We start from the raw sequence: 22,122 nt of genomic DNA, 5'->3' as shown, positions 1-22,122 counted from the left end.
CCCTGCATCCCTCATATGCCTTGAAACAGGGCGTCTTGTGGAGAATGGCTGATGGGCTTGGCACCAGGACTTGCTGAAGGAAATGTGGGTCTTCCCTCTACCTCGAAAAAGGTAAGCTAGAGATGATAGCAAGAGGCAGACCTGAACTGTATGTCCACTGAGCCCTGCCTCCAGGACGAGTGTGGTACAACAAAGGACTTAACTGCTTGATTTCCACAAACAGATGCTTCTGAGGGGTGGACAGGAGGAAAAGAGGACTTGGCATAAGCTATGGGGTGGGGTACATGCTTGGATCTCGTTACCCTCCAGCTGCAAGCCTTGGCCCCTTTTTAGAGGATCACCTCATACTGCAGTCGGCCATGGCAGATGGTTTTCCAGATGAAGATCCCTGCAGAAACCCTGTCTCTTTGAAAGCTATTTTTAACGTGTTGAAGATGATGTGAACCATTGACCTGCAGATATATATAGAGTCTGTAAAATAAATTGATGCTATGCTTATAAAGTTTCATTCAGGTCATTCACTGTAATAATTAATGAACCTATAAAAGGACTTCATAGAACAGTAAAAATGGAAATACTTCACCAAAACAGAAGACGGCAGTTGTATTTTTTTTTTTCTGTTTCACATGCCTCTTAGTTATGTGGACTTGTGACTTAATAAATGTTATGGAATTAGACATGGACTTTAATTTTAACCTGCCATTTAGAATGTCTTCTCATGTCTAATTTCAAAGACTCATGTTGTCATTTTAGTAAAATCATTGTGTGACTTAATTGTAATAATAATTAAACATTGGCCATTATAATGAAGTAATTAAATGTTCTCAATTGTTCATAGCCTTGTTTGTTGCTATAATTAATTTGTTGCTCTCCTAACAGGAAAAGAAGTTAATGGAAGTAGCTGCATAATGTTTTTATTAAGGCTTCAGTACTGACTCTCTATCCTAGGTACATGCCTGTGACATGTATATTTGATTATAACAACTGTGGGCTCCAGACCATTAGTTTTAAACACCTCTATAAAGGAATCTTTTATTTTACCTGTGCAAAGTATTGTTTTTATTCTCAATAGTCATTCGATAATAGTGATTTTCTCAGTGTTGTACATCAGCAATGACATGCAGCGTTTTTAGGAACAAGCTGTGGATCAAAGGTTTATACTTAAATGGCGTGCACCACATAGCACAGAGCCTCCTGTTTTGTTTGGTGGTGAAGTACTGCAATTATTCCTTCATTGCATAGATGTTAATTGAACCCAGTTTTCGGTTTTAAATTCTGTGCTCTTCATCCTTACAGGGCAGGAGAAGCTTGTTGTTAGAACAATTGCTAGAAAGTTGTTATCTTTTCAGGAAATGAATCATAAGAATATCTTAGACAAGCAGGAGAAGAGAACAACCTCCAAAACTTTAGAAATCTTAAAATAGTACCCAGATACAAGAGCTACAGCTAAAAAAGGCGGAGTTGTTATCAACCATGTTTACTAAACTTTAAGGATACATGAGTCAGAAAGGCTTAAAACACTGAAATCCTCATGCTAGAGCAGTCTTAATCCAAGGAAAAGTTGCATGTCTTTGTTGAATTATGCCAGAGTAACTACATATCTTTTAAACCTATCCTCCACAATACAGGGCTTTCTTTGTTTTGTTAGAGAGATAGCAAAGCAAGAAAAAATGCTGTGTAGCACTCATATTGAAGGCTTTCAGAGTTTGTCTGCACGATGAAATTGTTCTGATTGAACTCTGACAAATTATAACCTGCAGGTATAACGAGGATTTTCCATTTTTGTCCAACACATATACATTTTGTCTATTCCATTTTTCCTTTCCTGTAATGCATTCAGCACAGCAAGGGCTGGAAAGAAATCTGATTGTGAAACTGATAAATTGTCTTACATAGTTTCCCTATTTTGGCCATTGCCATGGTCTGGTTCTGAAAGTGCTTGGAATCCTTGGTCTCTCGCTTTGTTTTAACAAACTTGTTCTCAGTTGCCCATTGCCAGTGCTATATTACCTACACTGCACATTATTTTTTTGCCTATCTCATATTCTGCGCTGACTCCAGGCAGCCTCAGTGTAAAAGCAGATGAGATGATTTATTTTTATCATTCACTTTTTCTCGTGAGAAAGAGAAGTTCCTGGGCCTGCCCTCTCTACTAGCTTCCTCTTAGCGCAGTCATTTATGTCTTGGCAAATGGGGTATATAAAATGCTACTGAATTAAATCAGCAAAGTGTTTCATCATACTTATTTTGCAATCAGTGTGATAGATTGTTTACTGGTATAAACTTCTGCAGCCTCATTGATTTGCGTGGAGTTTTCCTTTGCATGAAAAGGGAGTTGGCTCAGCCTGTGCAGGTGTCAAGAAGTCATACAAATGACAGACAGCAGAGGGTCAGACCCTATGATTTCAGCTCTGACCACAGCCGTTTCCAGTTCTCCTGTACACACATGGAAGATGCTTCATGTGCTAAAACTTGCTGCAAGTCTTTGATATCTTCGACCTTTCTGGAAAAGTCTTTTGCATTTTGATATTCCCTAAGAAGACAGGTGGTATTTTTTGATTGAATAGATACAGATTTCATGTCTAAACACATTTCTTGTTCTTACTTTGTTGGACTACTTAACTGTTCTGTATGTTCTGTGCTGCTCACATGCTTCTCTTGTAATTTGTTTTTGAAGGGTATTATCAAAAAGTTACAAAGAATTAAACGTGCAGAAATCTCCCTGGAAAACATTAGTAATGTCCTGCTAGTGTCTCCCTTTGGATCCAAATGTGGATATTCATGTACATACAAACACACCTGCAACCATAGTTCCAAGTCAAAAATTGTCCTTGATACCTTCTGGCTGGAACAAATGTTTGGCTCCAGGTGCCACAATTAAGCAGATACAGATCCTCTGGAAGCAGGTAGGGAAGTTGTGAAAAAATCACAAAGCCTATCAAAAATTTTGGCTCTGAAGAGGGTCAGAAAGAGCCCTCCAAGGACAGAGGCCGAGCCCAGGAGGTGCTGGGTGCAGTGCATCTCTTGTGGCTGCAGTCTCATGGAACAGCTGCTGAAATACCAGAAGTGGTTGCCCTGTTTTCTTCTTCCATCACCTGCACAAGTCATCTGGAAACATGGCAAATGGTAACATTTCCATTTGAACAAAATAAGGAAATCCCTGTGAGCAATTCTCGTTTACAGCACAATAATAAAAACCCTGGCAAAAAATCAAGCCCTTTCCATATCAGTTCAGCACACAGAATTGCTAGCACAGTCGATGTCAACAGCTAAATAGCTGGTGCAGAGGCAGAAGACAGAGGCTGCTGTGTTCTTAGTGGTGCAGCTCAGACAGGGAAGATGAAATCATGGTAGTTCAACATTGGGCGAAGACTTAACTAGTGATTTTCTGGCTTTCTGTTTACGCTATAATTTAGGAACATGCGTGCGTCTGCCTCTAATTATTTAACAGTATTTAACAATACTTTCAAAACAAAGAAATGCAATTACCTATTTTTGCAGAGCTGTAGGAGAACATGGCTACAATCTTTGCTTGATAGTGAGATGGTTGCAGCACCGCATTTGTAAGGGCTTCTTTTTTAGCTATAATAGTCAGCAAATGGTTTTGAATGGCTTAAAAACATAAACAGGTGCATGAGGCAAGAAGAAAACAACACACCATATTTTGACCTTGCTATATTATTTGTGCCTTCTATGAGTGCCACTTCTTAACTCGTTCGGTATTTGAAGCTTGATTTGTTTTCTCTACATAGTACAGGCCCAGGACAAGGTTGAAACTGAATATGGAGCATAGGACATTTACTGGAGAGGTGGAAAATATGTCTGCTTATTGTAGTTTCATATTTTGGCTTGGGTCAGGAACAAATTTTTCAAATTTTCAAAGTATTTTGGCATGTTGATCCTTGTGACATTTTTGTGTTTATTTCAGCAACTGTGAATAAAGGCAATAAGAAAATTCTCAAAACAGATTTTACACTTAGTCTGAATTAAATGAAAAGCCAGATTTCATACAGGGACCTGAAGCATTCGGTACATTAGATGATGATAATTTCCAGAAGGGTGGTTTTCTTTGGTGGTATTCTAAGTGTCCCAGCTTTTGGCTGCCAGACTTGTAGGTTGAGAAACTTTGAGGCTGCCTCTTGATCCATATCATCTGAGATCTGAGTCTGTTTAATGAATCTCAAACTGAGCATCCAAAAGCAGAAACACTCCAGCTCATTAATCACTGTGAGAGATCTTGGCCTATCCATATAAATTAAGAACAATAGTTCCCAAGTAGGAAGAAACATGACTTTGTGTTTCCAGTGACAGTCATGATATTACTGGTCACTTATATTTGTTTATCAAAGATACGTCCTTGTTTCACTTTGGAGGTATAAATCAACACCACCACGATTATGGGTAACTTGTGTGTCTGTGTGTTTATATGTGGTTATATGTATTTTAGGCTAATGTTTGATGACGTATCCTTCAAAGGTCTCTTTAAAAATCCAAGCCATTATCTAATAAAATGAAGACCTTGCTGAAAATCATTGTATTTGTGATGCAAGAAGGCAGCAGAATATTTGTGTAAAACTGCTGGTGCTGTCAACAGACTTTGGGTTCATTACACCTTCAACTGAAAGTTTCAGTCCATGAGTTTTTTGATAAAACTATAAAGTGTTTTAGAAATGAAATATGGAACATTTAGGAGAAGGACACAGTGCTATGCATAATTTATCGGGCACTGTTTGTACAGTCAATTGTTAAGTTATAAATAAAATACAGCTTTAAAACAAAGATGAAAGGCTGAAATTGTGGGTAGTTATTTCCTCTGCATTTCTATTCCAGAAAAAAAAGTTTCCAAGTTTGTTCAAACAGTCACATTTTGGTTTGGTTATTGATATTCACAGTGTCATGTCTATTTTTGGATGTTTCACATCGAAGACCTTATTCTCTGCCATGTGGAGTGCATTCTCCTCCAGAAAATGTTGCAGAACTCTTTGTACAGCTCAGTGAGGTGACCAGGCATGGTGGAAGGGAGGTCATGGGGAGGCAGATGAGGCTCTGTGATACCAAATATCTAGGCCCCGGAGCTGCTGAAGAACAGGTTGGCTTACCTCGTTGGCACAGGGTCGCTCAGTGTCTGTTCCAGTTCAGCACCTAACATCATGGTACTTTCCCCCAGCACATCTGAACCTCTGCTCCCATTTCTTTTAGGCTGAGTGTGGGCAGAGGAACCAGCTCCACAGCCTACACCAGACTGATGCTTGTTTTCTGCCAACAGAGAAGTCCCTGAACTGGAGAAATCCCTGAACTGGAGAAATGCCGAACCCATTTAAGCTCATTAAAAATGAGTTTAGTGGATTTAAGAATACAGTCCATATACTTTTCAGAATAATTTATTATAGGTCTTTGCATCGGTGCTCAGAATAGGGTGCGAACATGGTCTCTGCAGCACCTCTGAGCAGGCTTTTTACCAGTGATGGAAGTGTTTCCTGAATGTGAGTAGAAATAGCACAGGGTGGGCCTGATGAAACAACAGGGGCAAAAAGTATCATCTTAGTATAGGTCTAAGCATCCCTTGCAGGTACTCTGGAGCAGTGGGAGGTACTTGGATCAGGTCTCCCACTTCTCCTGCGAGTGGTACTGACCCAGAGCCCTGGTACTCCGTCTCAGCCATGGGAGCAAAAACGTTCTGGCTGCTTAAGAGGAAAGACATGACCAATTTGAACTTAGGAGTGAAACATTTCCTAGAACTGAGCCTGAATAAATTCTGGAACAGTTGAACAGGAAATAAGCTAATAATGGGATTTTACAATATGCATTTCCCATATAAGGCATTGAAATGCAACACGGGTTTGTTGCTGATCTTCTGGCTATTTTGATGAAAATGTTACGTTTCTCCACTGTTTGCACTCCCTTACATTTGTGAGGAATTTGCTCCATTCCATTCCAAGGGTTTCATCTTGCCTCCCTCATCAGTGGTGCACGAACAGACCATTCCCACTCCGGACCAGCGAAGAGCCTAGTTAACAACTCCGCCTGGCTGCCTTTTGTTTGTATCGGGGAGCTATTTCCTTTAGCCCTTGCTACTGATGCATAGGAAGGGGAAGAGAGGTGGGGAGCACCCGTCTCAGTGCTGTTCGTGCGTCTGAAAATAAGTTCCCCAAAACCCCGGTGTGGAGAGAGGAAGCCCTGGCTCCAGGGAGCCTGCTGTCTCCCTCAATAAACAAAGGACTGGGTTTGGGCAAGTTGCCCAAAGTGTTGGTGCAGGGTGCGTTCTCGCCCTTACTGCTCTGCCTGGCCTTTTAAGGATATGTGACAGTATGCTTAAGAACACAGTAAGGTGTGTAATTCAGCAGTGATTAATGAGCGAAAGGCTCTTCTGTAGCTTCAGCGTTTCTATAGCATTGGTCAGATTCCCTTCTCACTAGTAACTCGCTAAAGTGCAACTAAGTTTTTCAGTTTGGCCTCCTGTCTGCTGCACTGTAAGTGTAATCTCTTGCCAGCTCTTATGCTACGTTAATTCAGAGCCATCTACCTTTCCAAACGTACTGTGCACTGTGGAACAGGTTTTGCTTGTGAATGTGAGGCCAGATGTTCGGAAGAGCAGAGCTCCCCTTTAGGCATCTAGCAATTACTGCTGTGACACATACTGATTGCAGCTGAAAATCTGAAATCTGTCTGCTTAGACAGTAAAATATTCAAACTGGCTAGTTTGTGTAATGCTGTAAGAAGTGGCCTATGTGCATATAATTCAGGAGTTCTTTCAAAATAGCATGCACTGAATCATGGCCTTAGCTTTAAACCACAGCTTGTGCCAAACTAGTTATTTTGGTTTCTTGCCAAGCAGGGGTTCGCTTACAATTAACATTTTCCTTTTCTTTTTCTGCCATATCTCTTAATGAAGGCTTAATGCAACAATGACTGTAGGTCTACTGGCTAGATAAGAAATAGGTCTGATTCATTAACAATTTTTTCTTTCCTTTTCCAGTGACATATTTGATGCCATGTTTCCCGTTACCCACATCGCAGGAGAAACGGTCATACAACAGGGTAATCCTTCCCCTCTTCTTTACCCTTGCATGTTTGCTTAGGCTGTATGATTCACATCTCTTCATCTGAGAGTTCACCCTCTTTGCTTAGTGGGAAGAATGACCATATTCCAAAAGCTTATAAGTGCTGGGCTATATCATAAGTTCATTGATGTAGGCACAATCTTTTGTTCACAGTCTTTGTTCACAATCTTTTTGTTCACAGTCTTTTTGTTCACAATCTTCTAGAATATATGTAGAGCTCTCCAGCAAAACCACACTGATAGGTCTATAGGGTTTCAAACTGCTATGGTTAAATGTAGATAAGTAGCATTTCAAATTAAAATGTTCATTCCTTAAGTTAAAATATTCATGAAGTAAAGCGCAGCTCAGAATGCATAAGGGTGGCACAGGCTAGCTGAGAGTAATTAGAGATGGAAAATATTTTTGCAGTTGTTGGGAATATTCAACACCTCATTGTGCTGTATCGTAGTTATCACACTTGGCAACTTACCTGCATGCCTGCAGCATGTTGTGGAGGACTTCAGTACCCTCAGGATATACTAAAGCCTGTTGCTTGTTTACATTGAATGAAGTGTTGAATCAATCAAAACAGGTAAACTAATGCAATTGAAAAATGCTAATAGGAAGAAATCGTAATGATACTTCGATTTATGAAGGAAAGTAGGCAAGGATGTTTCAGAAAATGAATCTCCCTGTAAATAATCTGGTGTACAAACCTGTGCAAATATGTACAGAATTAAATATGGAGACAGGAAATAAGTGACTAGTTTAGCAGACCTTCAGGAAACATTCACCGTTTATATTTTGCTTCCAGGTGACGAAGGAGACAACTTCTACGTGATTGACCAAGGCGAGGTGGATGTAAGTACACAGTTACGGTCTGATGCTTATTTTGATTTTGCGTAATAAACTTTTATGCACTGGTACACAACTTTATCCAGCCATGTTTTGTGGTTCTGTCTCCTTTGTTCTTGAAATAGATTTCACAGGATTGGTCTCATTACTTCGCTTTTGTTGTGTCAAGTCATTTGTGCATAATTTTATAATTGGCATGTTTTACATCCTAGCTTATTTGTCCATTCCAGGCAGGAAAATACGGTATCAAAAACAAGCAAATGACATTATCTTCAGAACCCTAACCACACCTGGAGGTGTGCAGTCTTTGGCAGACCAGGCCACCATGCTGGAATGCACCCGAGGGTTCAGATCAACCATAAGGAAAATATTTTCTTTAATCAGTTAGCTTAGCTCATGTGTTTTTTTTTTCTTCCAAATTGAGATACAGCCTTAGGCAGCTAGTTTCATCTCAGAAACCTTAATTTGCTTTTAAAATTAGATCCAAATATACGAACAATGCAGCATATTAATAAAGCAAGGATTATTATAAGTGTAAAGTGATCTGTTAGACCACAAAGTGTTTAAGGGAGTATGTGGTGGTTTAATCAGCAAGTCTTTGAAATGCAGCTTTCTTCTGAAACTGCCTTCCAAATTGTAATCTATTCACCTCTTATCATATTTATACTGTATGAAACTGACCCTTTTGCAGTTTTGCTGCAAGTATCTCATTTGACAGAATTCTCTACACACATCTTTCCAACCAAGAGTTGTTGGGTAGGATGGGTTTGCTCATTAGCAACATTGCTCTTCAAATGCCCAGATGAGTTTTGTTTGGAATATTTAAAGGAGAAAGTGATTTATTTTAAATCCAGGCAGGAGGCATACGGTTATTTTAGTAAAAGTTATTTTTTTTAGAAGTCTCTTTGTGTCAGGAGACAATCTAATTGGTATTGTTGGGAATTGAGAAACCTCACATGCTGCCTCTGCCTCTGGAAGCTGCTTCTCAGGAAATCCGCCTGACTCACTGTTCCTATCAGGCATACCTCTCAATAGCAAACATTGCCACATCCACAGTGCCATAAAATAAAAGAACAATATTTATAGAACAGTGCTAAAATTTAGTTTTAAAATAATTGGTTCAGGCCCGATACTGAGATTAATGACTTCACTGGCTTTGAATCAGACCCACAAACATACGCAAATGCACTATTGAAGTTATAGATTAATCTTCTTTAAAAACAATTTGCCTTCAGTGAAAACCTTTAGGAAAGTATTCTTCAATGTTTGGCTCAGGAACAGAGGGGGTCCGAATGACCTAAGAAAACAATCTCAGAACGCTTGCAATTAATTGCAACAAAAGATATCTTCCACATGCACACATCACTTTTACACACAAAGTGCTGACAAAGTGGGGAAAATAAACGTCCAGGGCTTAGTTTTGTATCTGCTTGTAAAACCATCACACAAGGTACGTTGAAGATTTTCTGTAACTGGTGGTTGCCTCTAGTGGCCAAAGTGGCCTTATCTCTGCAAATGTTGAGAAGCACTTGCTTAGAGCGTCAGTGGCTCTATTCTCTGTCAGGTAAAATAGCACCTTAGTTTCCTTCCCTGGTAAATCCTGACATCTACTCAAAAGCACCGTTACTACAGCATGCTAGCTGTATATCAGAGGTTCTGCTTGTTTTTTATGAATAAAGTTGAAATTCTTTCAGAAATAATCTTGACCAGAAATGGTCCAAGACATGTGTCCAGATAATTTTTAATTGATGATTCCTTGAGTTCATTAAAGTCTTATGCAGAATAATATTACATTTCCCAGAACATTTCAAAGGCCTTTGAGGCTTCTGAGGTAGGACTTGGGGTAAAACTTGAAAAATAACTAGAGCAACTAAGTAGCCTCATTGCCACTGCAGTGCAAGTACCTATAGGCTCTTAAACTCTACAGAGGTTTTTGAAAATTTTATCCTAGACCCCTGGTTTGACAGGCTGGTGAGCAAGCAGGTGAGCAATCCTGTTGACTTTTGTGAGACTCATGTTTAGGATTAACTGATCTTAGGAGTGCTTTCCTGAACAAAGGAAGTACCACTCATTGTTTGCTAAATAAAGAGTGTAGTGCACAGCTTTTTTTTATGCTGTTAGAGTTGAAGGCAGAAGCTCTGTTTGTATTCTAATTAGTTTGCAGTTCTCCAGTCAGTTAAATAAGATATGGGATATTCAGTTTTCCTGCCTTGTCTGAGAGATTTCTGAAGATTTCTAAGAAAAAAAGAAATTGCTGGATTTCTTTGAATAGATCACACCTTCATGTTCCCAAGCATTCTCAACCCCTACTCCCCTCATTGCTGAAAGTAGCCTGTAACTGCTAGGAGAATGATCAAAGTGGAAAGATCTACAACAATGTCATCCTGACACTTCCCAGATCTGTGGATGGGCAGTTTTCTGACGTGAGCAGCAGGACAAACACATCCTAACAAGACTTAGGAGATGTCATTTTGACTGTGCTTATTCCAGGAACAGCCAAAGCTCCTGACTCTTTATGTCTTGACAAACTCTTCTGTGACCAACTATCATGATGTCCTCCTTCAGCATCCTGCTTCCTTCATCCTGGTAGACCTAACTGCTGCAGTCCCATCTCCCCAGCTGGGTGCTCTCTCTTTCCTAAGCCTTGCTTACATCTTCAGCCAAAAAACCCTGAATTCCTTTGCGAGTTATTTTGGAAGTCACAAGAAATATTCAGTCATCCAGGAGCAAGTTGCAGCTACACCATGGGACCTACAGAAATTACTTATGGAAATTGCCTGTGCTGTGAAGCATGCAGGGAAACAAGCCCTTTCCCCGCAAAGATTAAAACTTGTAGCAGGGCAGTTGGTACAGAGCAGCTTATGCCCAGTAACTTGCTCGTGTATAAGGCGGCAGCTCCCAGCCCCCATGGGTGTGCACTGTCAACTCTGTAAATATAGTGCTCCCCAGAAAAAAAGTTCTTCCACTTTCTGGGCAGCAGTGCTAAAATCCTTGTTGTCTGAAGAAAATCCAGACCGCTAGTAACTGAGCTGCAGTTCATTTAAGCCTTGCCAGATACTTTTTTGGCATGCTTCCACCCTTCTCCAAGAAAAAAAAGCTACTTGGAGAGTAGACAATTGACCCCGAGACTTAAAGCCTCAAGCCATTTTCTGCCTAGTTCAGCTGGGGTTGGCATACGCATTGAGGCTTTTAACCCCTGGCCAGGCTGTGCTTTCATCATTTCCTTAGTCTGCACAGAAGTGGCAGGTATGCCTGGACTGTGGATTCAAGGAGCAATTTACTCTGAGCAACCAGGTTTTCCGTGCATGTGCAAAGATATATGTAAAGGAAATCGCAGTTGCCATCATAAAATTTCCATCCCCTGGAAGAAAGTCAGGGCAAAACTAAAATAAAATCTATCAACCAAGCAAAAAACAAACAAACAAACAAACAAACAGAAATTACTAATAAAATGGGAATAACAAAAGCAGCCAGTAGTGTTTTGAGTTAGGAAAAAACATTCTAAAGTAATTTACTGTTAGTCTTGGGATAGGCACCCAAAAGAGTAAGTAAGAAATTCTCCAATTTTTTTAGAAATAATGGGAGTCAAATTGTAAATATGATTCAATAATGTATTTTAAAATATAATAACACATTATCCTCAACTCTTTTCCTTTCTTAGAGTATTAGAACCCCGTTAGCATATCCACAGATTAAAGTATCTGTATATTTCCTTCCTGTTATTACTGTGGCCAGCCCAGTAAGATGGAATACTCCTCAGTTCGCAAGCACGCTGCCCCACTTGACAAGAACTGTGCACCAAGGGAGAAGAGCACTTTTTTTTTTTATGTAAAAAGGTTTTTAAGTCTCACTTCCTTATGGCAGTGAAGAAGATTTGCAATTATGTGGCAACTGTTGTGAAGTTAATAAAAGCAGACATCCACAGAGATGCTGGTATCTCTTTTACCTGACTTTAAAGAAATCAAAGTGTTCTTCAAAGAATGCAAAAGCCATAGGAGCTGAACATGAAAGGTTCTTGGTTGCTGGCTGTTATTTTCAGGTCATTTCTTTTCAGCAGCTTGCCATCTGCCTTGTATACTTACTCAGCTAAAAAGTGTGTAAGCCATCACCTTACTGCTTTGCAGTACTTCCCAGAACATGGTTGCAATGAAGAAATCAGGAAGAGGTGGGTCTGGGAGAAGCTGGATTTCTTGTGTCATGCAGCAGGTACTAGAAACCAGGATGGGAAAGGTATTGGACCAAAGCAGGCACTGGGTGGGAAGGGACACGATAAAGTTACCGGTCACAGTCTTCCTTAGCTGTTCGGAGTTGAGGAGAATTGTTAACTCATGACCTGGCCCCGCATATGGATAAAGTTTATACTAGGTAGATAATGGCATGAGGTTTGAAGTTTCAGAGACCAATTGTCTACCGGAAGCTTTTCTGCTTGGAGACATGTGAACGTATGCCAAAATGTATCTGGCAGAGCTTAAATTACAGCTTCCAGTAAAGATGTTGAAAGCACCTGCTAAAGTATGTGTCTTGCAAAAATCTCTAATCCATACTTCTAAATATAAGAGTGACTTCCTGTTTATTATTTTAATCTTACAACCTCACATTTTTTACTTTAAAAAGCACCATCAACTACCATTTTAGAACAGATGTATTTTTTAGACCCGACAACTTCCCATTCTATTTAATGTCATGGCAACTTTCTACAGTCATTCTCAGGTTTTCTTCTTGTAAAACAACAGCAGTCAAAATACAGTATAGTGAAAATCAAAGGGAAAACTTTTCAGTACTTTTCTTAAATAGCTTCTTTGTTTACTGTATTAAGTTATATTTGGAGCTATAAAATAATATTGTGGACAATAGATAAGATTATCTTTTTACTGTAGGTCAAATCTTCTTGAGGCCCTTATTTGTATATACAAATTGTCTAGTTTGTATATACAAAGATGAAAATTGCATAGTGGTTTATGTGAGAATAGTGCTGTTTTTTAAAACTAGTTATGTTTTATAATCCATAGTTCGCTTTTTGTTTGAATTCTTCCATCTTTAAGGTTTTTCCTGCTTGACACCTTTCTAATTTTGGAAGGATACTTTCTGAAATTTTAAACATAACTTCTTAAAGCTTGGAGTTTTCAGCTTGAATTTTTAGGATACTGAAAGCAGTCTCCAAGTTAGTATATTTATATTTAAGAAAAACACATTCGTACTACAAATAAACCACTGGCTTTATTTGGGAAAACTACCCACATATAAATATCCTTCATGTCTAAGACTTGCTTATTTTTCCAAGACGAACTAAACTTCATCTTCATTTTTGGATAACAAATATTAAGGCTTGACAAGACACAAAGCACAAATTATTACAAACAGATTTGAGGGAGGGAATTTAAGATCTGAAAGTTGCAATGCCTGGAACAAATTAGATTGTCCACATAGATCACAAAGTGGCAACAAAAAAAAATGCTAAAAGTCTACTTGAAATCAGTGATACAAAATTACAGACTTAGTAGTAAAGGTAAGCTCACTCCTATACAGCTCAGAGATACACGTTATAACGTGCTTTCAAAGTAACATGGTTATATTACTGTGGTAAGGTCACATTCTGCTTCTCTAGACAGCGGGAGGATGGATGAGGCCAAGATGCATTCCTATTACATTGAGCATTGTGTGACTCATTGCATATTCTCTCGCAGTTAGCACATATGTATATCGTGGCCTATGAAGAACGGAACCGCTGATGCTCACAGACGATTTTTCCCACTTGTCTCCTAAAAAAAAACTGAAGTGAACCAAGTTGTGTGATTTTCAAGCCCACAGGAATTGCACTGTTCATACTACATGGTGGAAAACAATAGAAATCTTAAATACTCTTGATCTGCGGAAAGTAGGTGGTCCTGATGGCTTTATTCCGCCTCATATTTGGGCATTTGCAGTTACACATTTCTGTCCAGCTGCATGAAAAAAGGAGGTTCCAACTATTACGGAGCTGTGATCAGCAGGTCAAGTAACAAATAGAAATAATTCACTTGTGTACTTGCTTTTTTGGTTAGAGTTCCCAATTGCCTAAAACGGTCTGAGCCAAAACCTCAGCCCAGTATTTTTTTAGGGTAAAGAAAGAGATCATCTGAGCTGCTGCCATATAACATTGGCTTTCATTAGCTGTTCTGAGCCTAAAATAGCTTTACTTCCTACACCTTACAAGCAGAGCCACTTTCCTTTCTACTTCTTTTTTTTAAAAACCAATTTGAAAGGGAATTGTGGAGTTGAACTCTGTAAAAGGGCAGAATGGCATTGTGACGTATCATCAATGCACTTTAACATCATCATGAAGACAAAAGTTGATCATTGACTTAGGCCTTTTCAGAGAATGAAGTGCAATGGTTTTCCTCTTAGAAAACAATAGTTATTCTCAATCTGTTTTGTCTTTTGAAGACTGATATTGGAAATGGCATTTTTATTGGGTGAGTGAATGCTGAGCCCAAAGACTGTCAGATCAATGATTTGGTTTCACTTCAGAGTACTTTAAATCTGACACCCTTGGGGTGGGGGAAGACTATTTGCATAAACTGTTTATAGGCTAGATGTCAAACATCTTTCGGGGAGTCTTGTCAAGTAAGACAGTAAAATTAGTCTTAGAGCAGATTTGTAGTAGCCTCTGTTTACAACAACTGTGTAACAGCAAATAACTATCCTTCACTTGCTCTCTTTTGAGTTTTACCAGCTTAATTCCTTTCTGGGCCGGAGACATAATGCATAATGCTTTAAAAAGAAACGTCAACCATACTGCTTAAAAATAGGTGTTGGAATGAGTTTATTTTCTGCTTTTAATTCAAACCCTGGTTTGTATTCCTCAATGAAATTGTTACTGCATTTAACAAATCATTTTACCAAACTGCTTCTTGTGCAAGAACAAAAACTGTTCTTCACAAAAGCGCACAGAAACACATGTATTTTTGTGTGCTAAAATGAATCAAGGATACCGACATTCACAATGTAGTCCAAAATGTATTAAAATCTATTACACTTTCCCTATCGACCCTAGGATTTTTTTTGACAACCTCAGAGATTGGGCTAGATGATCTTAGAGGTCTTTTCCAATCTAAATGATTCTATGATTCTGTGACTTTGGTTGAGATTTGTACTGAGGACATGAATTAGCTGTAGTAAACCCAGGGTCAATCTGGTGAAGTACCCCACAGTAAGAGTGTATCCCTACATTCAAATATGCATGTGGTCAAGTTTGCAACGGATTAACTGAGTTTAAAATTTTTCATACATTATGTTACCAGCCTTTAAGAATCCTAAATCTATTCATCCATTTCTCCATTTTTTGTCAAAAAAAAAAAAAAAAAAAAAAAGATCCAGGACCCACAGTATTACCTGGTTGTTTCACCTACCAGGAAAGTGCTTGGGTTTGTCAGGGTTTTTAAAACTTCTTTTTCTAGTTTCGTCTCTGAGGAGAATCAGAAGTATATTCAATGTTCTGTGTGAATTTCTTTCTGCAGGGAGTGTAAAAGTTTGAAAGGAAACGCTGTTGTTATTCTCTTGTGTGATATTCTCCTACGTGTCATTCCTTCTGTAGTGGCAAAGAAAAGAAGCTGCAAACACCTTTTGTGGCTTGAGCTCTTTCCTGGCAGTCTGCTACCACCTGCCTATTTTGGATTCTTTTCCCCTTTTATTTCGACCCCTTGATCTTTGATGCTCCAGGAACATATAGAACCACAACATTGTCCGGAGTTCAGCAGCGATGCTAATACTGCTCCTTTTCAGCTCTTTCCCAAGAAGTCCGTTGATCAGCTGAACTGCTCCATGGCCTCATCTAGCTCCTACCGAAACAGTTTTTCACTCACCTCAGTAGGAGCCAGATGAGATCTTAATTGAATATTGGGAAGATAAATTGGGATTGATTCCAGCTGTAGTTCGTAACATGCCTTTTCATCATAAAATGAAGTTAGAAGTAAAATTAATACCGACAGTTTGTTGAATTTTGACCCTAGTTCATTTATTTTGGTCACCATCTTTTCTCATGCCTAGCTTGAATACAGCTCTAATTCATACATTTTTAAAACCTGTTCATCTGCTACTCCGTAGCTGGTAATAGGCTATGGTCCTGTCCTTTCCCATCATTTCCTGCTGAAGACAAAGATACCTGCATATTTTCTTCATAATATTTTTCTTCACAAAGCTTCCACAGAAGTAAAATTAATTCTTGTTGATTTCTGTTGTTGGCCTGTAACAGACTGGGACATATTCTGCACCAGATAAATGCACACAGCCTTTCCTACCCTCTAAACTCACTGACACATTAACAGAATGAAAAGGGTTTATTGTGTATGTTTATAGCAGCAAGCTGCAGAATACACAATCCATACTCGTTTTAGAATACATTATTATCTCTCAGGAGCTGTATCATCAATGAGAAATTCAGCCCAGTGTAAAGCGCCTGCCTAAGTCCCCCTTTCTCTAGTGAAGGTTTTACATAGGACTCAAGTGTAGGACTTCTCAAATTCTGTGTCATCCAGGAGTGATGCTGTGCATAGTGGTATCAATCCATGCCGTGTTTCGAGAGGATGTTATCTAACAGCCTTTGGGCCAAACATTGCTTCACAAGTTTGGATGCATGAGTTATAGATAAAGGATTATTTGTGTAGCTTCCCAAATCCAAAGCACTTAGTTCTCTTCACTAAGGGAGAAAGAGATTTCAATAGTTACGTTTAAATGTGGGAGGCACTAAGCTTAGGGAGGGAAAAAAAACACATTCCTTTTCAGAAGATGTTTCCCTGTCTTGAATGCTTTTAATTTCATGGCCATGGTGCTTTTCAGCAAACCTCATTATACATATCAACAAATCTCCTTCCTTTCAAGTTTGACAGTGTTAATAAAAAGCCAAAGTTGTGACAGTTCTGCTTGTTGACTGTCTGAGCCTCAAACACAAGAGGGAAAAGCCGATGCCAGTTAACCACAGGAGCTGAAAATGCAGAGAGTAAATACTGGCATTGTACTGAAGCAAGACGACTTGAAATTCTGTCCACAAAGCAGGTTGTTGCCCTCTTTGTGACTCACTGAGGAAACTGTTACGCTCTTGTTTTCTTTCTGTGTCCCCAGCATTGACTATTAGAAAGGAAACTGCTAATAGCTTTTTAGGTAACTGGCAGGAGGAGGAAAGCTGCAGCTAAAACCCCAAACTGGTTTTGCTTCTCTTTTTGCGTTGTGCCATGGTAGGTTTATGTCAACGGAGAGTGGGTCACCAGCATCGGAGAAGGAGGTAGCTTCGGGGAGCTGGCACTGATCTATGGTACACCCAGGGCTGCCACGGTCAAGGCCAAGACAGATCTCAAGCTCTGGGGCATCGACAGAGACAGCTACAGACGCATTTTAATGGTAAGTTCATGGAGAATGACTTGTTTATTGAGCTAGTATTTTTCACTTTCTTTTGTAGTGTCAGTGCTTCTATTCTGTGATCAGATTACCCTGATGGTAGAAAGCTCTGCAGCCTCTGTTTCTAAATAAAAGAGAGAGGACATGACAATAATATTAAGTAACAAAATCAAGTGAAGTAAAAGGTAACACGATTCAGTAGAAAGATGCTGATTCAGAAATGCACTTGAATAATGTTATTAATAACTCATACCTGAATAACTGCTGACAACTATGAAAGCTTCAGGCCTCCCTTACCCACCTAAGTTAATGCAAGTCCTCTCCTTCTTGTGCACCTCAAAATGTCATTACTACCCCTTGCCTATGGGGTCTTTGAACTTGTACCATGAACTCTTCAAGGCAGGCAATGCTAGGGAAATCCTAAAAAAAAAAAAGCCTCAGTTGGACTCTCCCCTCCATCTTTGTCAGCCAGCACACAGCCACAGATATCACAGGATGCGAAGCTGCAGTCTGTGCTGACAGTTCATGGCCTTGCTCCTTTCAAACTCCCTGATCTCTGCAGCAAAGCTCAGCAGACCTTCTGGGCACCTGGGATGTGTGCTAGGTTATGGGTTTGCTGTCAGCTCTTGATTTGTGTGTTTATAATGAAAACTTTGACAGGTAATTATCTTTAGCAATGTCATAACTTTTTTTTTGGGTGTTTGTTTCTGATCATTTCCTTTCTGATCATTTCCTATCATTTCCTTCTCCAGAAAATATTCCTTCTTTTTTTTTTTTGATAATTAACAGCTCTATGTAATAGAGCTCAATAGGACTAAAAAAGCTCAATAGGACTTTCCTATAAAAGCTGCATTGTTTCATTATGATCTGAAGAAAATTATACTATGCTCTCAGCATAATAAAGGAATGTACATTTTGAGATCATATATATTTCCAGCAGATGTCATGGGTAACTGAGAAATTAGCAAAAGGCTTGAGTAGATTTTACAGTTAAATGATTAGTTCTTAAGCAACAGAGTGTAAGAATGATCTTTATTTATACTTGTGATGACTGCTAGATGTCTGTGTGAAACATTACTGTTTTTCAGTTTGTATTTCATGGTCTGGGTTCTGTATCACATAAATGAACACCACGCTGACATCCAGGAGAGTACAGCTGATGGAAATACACTCTATCCCCAAATGTTCAGCCTGGTAGTTCCAAGACAAGATATACGAATAGTGTTGAGAATCATACTGTCTTCTCTCTCTTGTCATTAAGCAGGATGAAATTTTTGAATGCTTCCCAGTGCAGGGAAGCAGTCAGTAGTAACTGAGACCTTTCTTCAAGATATTTCTAAACCATAGGGCAGGAGAACTTCCTAACAAATTTAAGAGGCACACTGAACTTATTTGTCCCATGTCCTGCATGGATGCAATGGAGGGGTGTCTGGGATAATGGGTGCAACGAACCTGCATGCTGCAAGGAAGGATTGAAGGTATAAAGGAGAAGGAATGTAGGTGGAAAATAAATGTCAGCACAAGGCCTATGTTCTTTGGCTTTTTCAAGCATAGCTTTTTATGGCTGCCTTTAACTATGCTATTTAAGAATTGAAGCTTAAGATTCACAGGCCTCATAGCCTTGAGGTAATTTCAGTCTCAGCAATGATGAAAACAGTGGAACCTAACGTCATTCAAACTTGTACGCAGTTTGGGTTTGGTCATGTGTTCATTACCATCTGATAGCAGGCTTCAGAAGATGCATATTTGATGCAGAGACAGAATTTTGCTAAAAGGGCTTAAAGTCCAAGTGGAAAAGGCTATGTTTGTAATGCTGGCTTTAGCCACACATATCACTTGAATATCATGCATTTACTTCTGTTTGGCTCTAGTGTAGTGATAACCGCTTTTCAAATTCATGTACAGATTTTGTGAATCGGTGGCCACTGTACCTTACATAGCAAGCTCATCTTCTGCAGTCGATGAGACCTTTAACTTAACAGAACTTCCTTACATCTTTCTCTCCCTCTTTCTCTTCTTTTTTTTTTTTTTTCCTTTGCAGTTGGGGCCATTAAAATTCTATTACATTAGATACCCAGAAAGCATAGTTGTCACATTCTCATATTTAAACATGAAATATTTCAGGTAGCAAGGTGAATTAATTGATGTAAGTATTAAAAACGTCCCATTTTTAGTGCTGCCCACTGCAAAAGCAATGTACTTCCCCAGACTACATAGATTCTGCCATCTTCTCATTTCTTTGTAGGTGCAGTGTGGATAATTTCTTGGCTGTAGGTGAAATGTCTGTCTTTGTGCATTCATATGAGGCAGGTTACAGTGGCTCCCTGCACATTTCCTCAAGCCCAAGAATTAATTACATCATGTTTCAGTGTCCGCATTTCTTACTTGAAGCTAACTCCACTGTTACTTGGCTGTTTTTGCTGTATTCAGTTTTAAGATGCAGTAGTAGGTGCCTTTCAAGTCCCAGAAAGATTATCTCCTGACATTTAGCCTCTAACCTTATGTTTCTAGAAAGCTACTGGATATTTTAGATGTAGAAATGCTTCTGCCTTTAAAGGAGAAGTAGTAACGCTTAGGATAACTTTTGAAATATATCATTTAAGATGATTCAAAAACTGAGAGGGAGCAGTGTATTTTTTTATTTCCTGTTTGCAAGTACTTTTCCTGTTTGAAAAAAAAAAAAAAAAAAAAAAGAATCAATGACCTTTTTCTCCAAAGACTTTTTTGTCTGTAGTCAGATAAAGTCCTTCCATAACCCGTGATGATGTTTTTTCTTTTGTCTGCATTCCTTCCTGGCCATGACCAGCCCCGTTTTTCTCAAGCTAGCGTTGAAATTTTATTCAAGTTGTAAATATTTATTTGTGAATCATGCCTTCAGGTCCACACTTGCCAAAAAGATTTTATCCTGTCATGAGACACTTGACTCTGTACCTCATTTCTCCTTGCAGGCTCTGTTTTGGTTCTTTGCTTCACATTCAGTCAGCTCTGGTTTTTATTTCTGCTTAGTGCCATTTTCCCCACTTAGAAGTCTCATCGATACTGACTGGTTTATGGTATGAATAAAATGTATCTCAGGAGGTTTGTGAGTTTCGGTTTTCCATTTTCCTGGATAGACAAAGCCTGATGCAAAAAGTTCCTGCTGGCTTTTAGTTACAGTTGTCATCCATTTATTACTTTTGCCTGTCCCAAAAGAAGTTTGTTAAAATAGATATATTTCTTTATATTTCATTGTCTCAGCTTAGGTACCCTGGTGGCTTGAGGGTCACATTCAAGTTTGTTTTAGCAGCTGTGATGATTGTAAAAGTTGGGATAGTTCTTTTTGTTAAGATTTGCAGAGAAACTGCTTGGCTTTCGCTGCAGTCCTTGACAAAGTATTATACCATGTAATTCATCATACTAGATGGATTACAAAAAACACTTCAACATGTTCCCACCTCAGTACGCTCACAAATTATCTACCCATCTGTGTGTTCCATTTGTTTCATAAAATTATCTGTGCTGAGTTGCGTACTTTTCACACTGTTGCAATTTTTTTTATGTACATATTCTCTGTGTGTGCATCCGCAAACAGAAATTTAGGTATGTATTCTGTATTTAATTATTTACATTCTTCTGGGAGAGATGTAAAGGAATTTTTGCCTTAGGATTCTCATCTAATTCAGTTGCTAAAATGTTGCTGCTTTCTTCTTTGCATTTGGGATTCAAGAGCATCACAGAGTGGGGGACATCCCAGGGTAGTACAGTATTTGTATTCTAAATATAGCAAATACCACAAATACCAGAGAAGCAAATGTCTATATCCCAACATCAGATTGATCCCCCAGACAATTCAGTTCCCAGACTGAGGAAATTTGAAGTATTAATTTCTTGTAATTTCTTCTATAAGAGAGCCTGATTCAGGATAATTTAACTATCTTATAGTTCCCATGGTCCAAGATACCTGGCCCTGAGAGGGAAGTTGCATTGCATACAATACTTTTTGCCTGTTTGGCAAACTTTGCTCCTAGAAAACAAGTTGTAATATTGGGATATAAGTAATAATAAAGCAAGGTTAGTCAGTTCCTAATGTTATGCCTCATTTTATTTATGCTATTTTGGCTTTGCTTTACCATCTTTTCACAGCTTGAATCTGAGAACAAGTTCTTTAGCAAGTGCCTTTTTCCACTCAGACGAAGTCAAGTCAGAAGGACTTTGTGTTTCATAAAATGTAGATTGCATGGCTGCCAAAGCATAAAGCAAATCCAGAGCCTGTATTCTGTCTAACATCTGCGCATCATAGCACCAGGACCTTGTGGGTACTGTTTTGATGGCCAGTATTGCATTGTTTCAGTGACTTTTTTTCAGTCTCCTGTAAGAATGTACACCCTAAGCATTGTTCAATATCAGGTTTACATGGGGATTAACCAGCACTGGAGCAGTCCAGAAGGCCATTCCGGCGCTTCCTGCCAGCTGCATACCTGCCAGCATTACTCTTTTATTTGAAACTTGAGCCATGCTTTGCCTTTCGGTAGCCATTTGTTTGGCTTCTTACTGAAGGTGGAGATTTCTAGGAAGGGCCCAATCAACTCCAGCCAGCCCATCTGCACAGCTGAAAAAAGGGAGCAAGAAAGAAGACAGTAAGAATGCTGGAGGGACAAAGCAAAGAGGCGAACAGAGGGGAAGAAGGGCAGAGAATGGGTTAGAGAAATGGGGAGGAAAAATGGAAGAAAACAGAGGACATGAAGAAGAGCCAGCTGGAAAATAGATGCATTAGTCCTGTTCAACAAGACCCACTGTAATCTCTGTGGCGTTCATTTTTCAGAGCCTGTGTATTGCCTAAGCTAAGGCCAGTGCTTGCTATGTTAAATGGCCTTAAAAA

At 39.2% G+C, this 22,122-nt stretch overlaps 1 protein-coding gene across 2 annotated transcripts in view; it reads left to right on the top strand.

Annotated features, from left to right (window-relative positions):
• The window catches only part of PRKAR1B (protein kinase cAMP-dependent type I regulatory subunit beta), a 100,329-nt gene that overhangs the window by 50,364 nt on the left and 27,843 nt on the right, over positions 1-22,122 (top strand). For both annotated transcript variants that reach the window (XM_040574548.1, XM_040574547.1), the window contains exons 5-7: positions 6,977-7,038; positions 7,855-7,901; positions 17,109-17,267. In XM_040574548.1, the coding sequence (XP_040430482.1) occupies positions 6,977-7,038; positions 7,855-7,901; positions 17,109-17,267 (268 nt within the window). The remainder of the gene's footprint in view (positions 1-6,976; positions 7,039-7,854; positions 7,902-17,108; positions 17,268-22,122) is intronic.

Source organism: Cygnus olor, chromosome 15, assembly GCF_009769625.2.
Source record: "Cygnus olor isolate bCygOlo1 chromosome 15, bCygOlo1.pri.v2, whole genome shotgun sequence".
Lineage (NCBI taxonomy): Eukaryota > Metazoa > Chordata > Aves > Anseriformes > Anatidae > Cygnus > Cygnus olor.
Note: the sequence above shows the minus strand (reverse complement) of the source record. Positions and strands in the feature narration are given on the sequence as shown.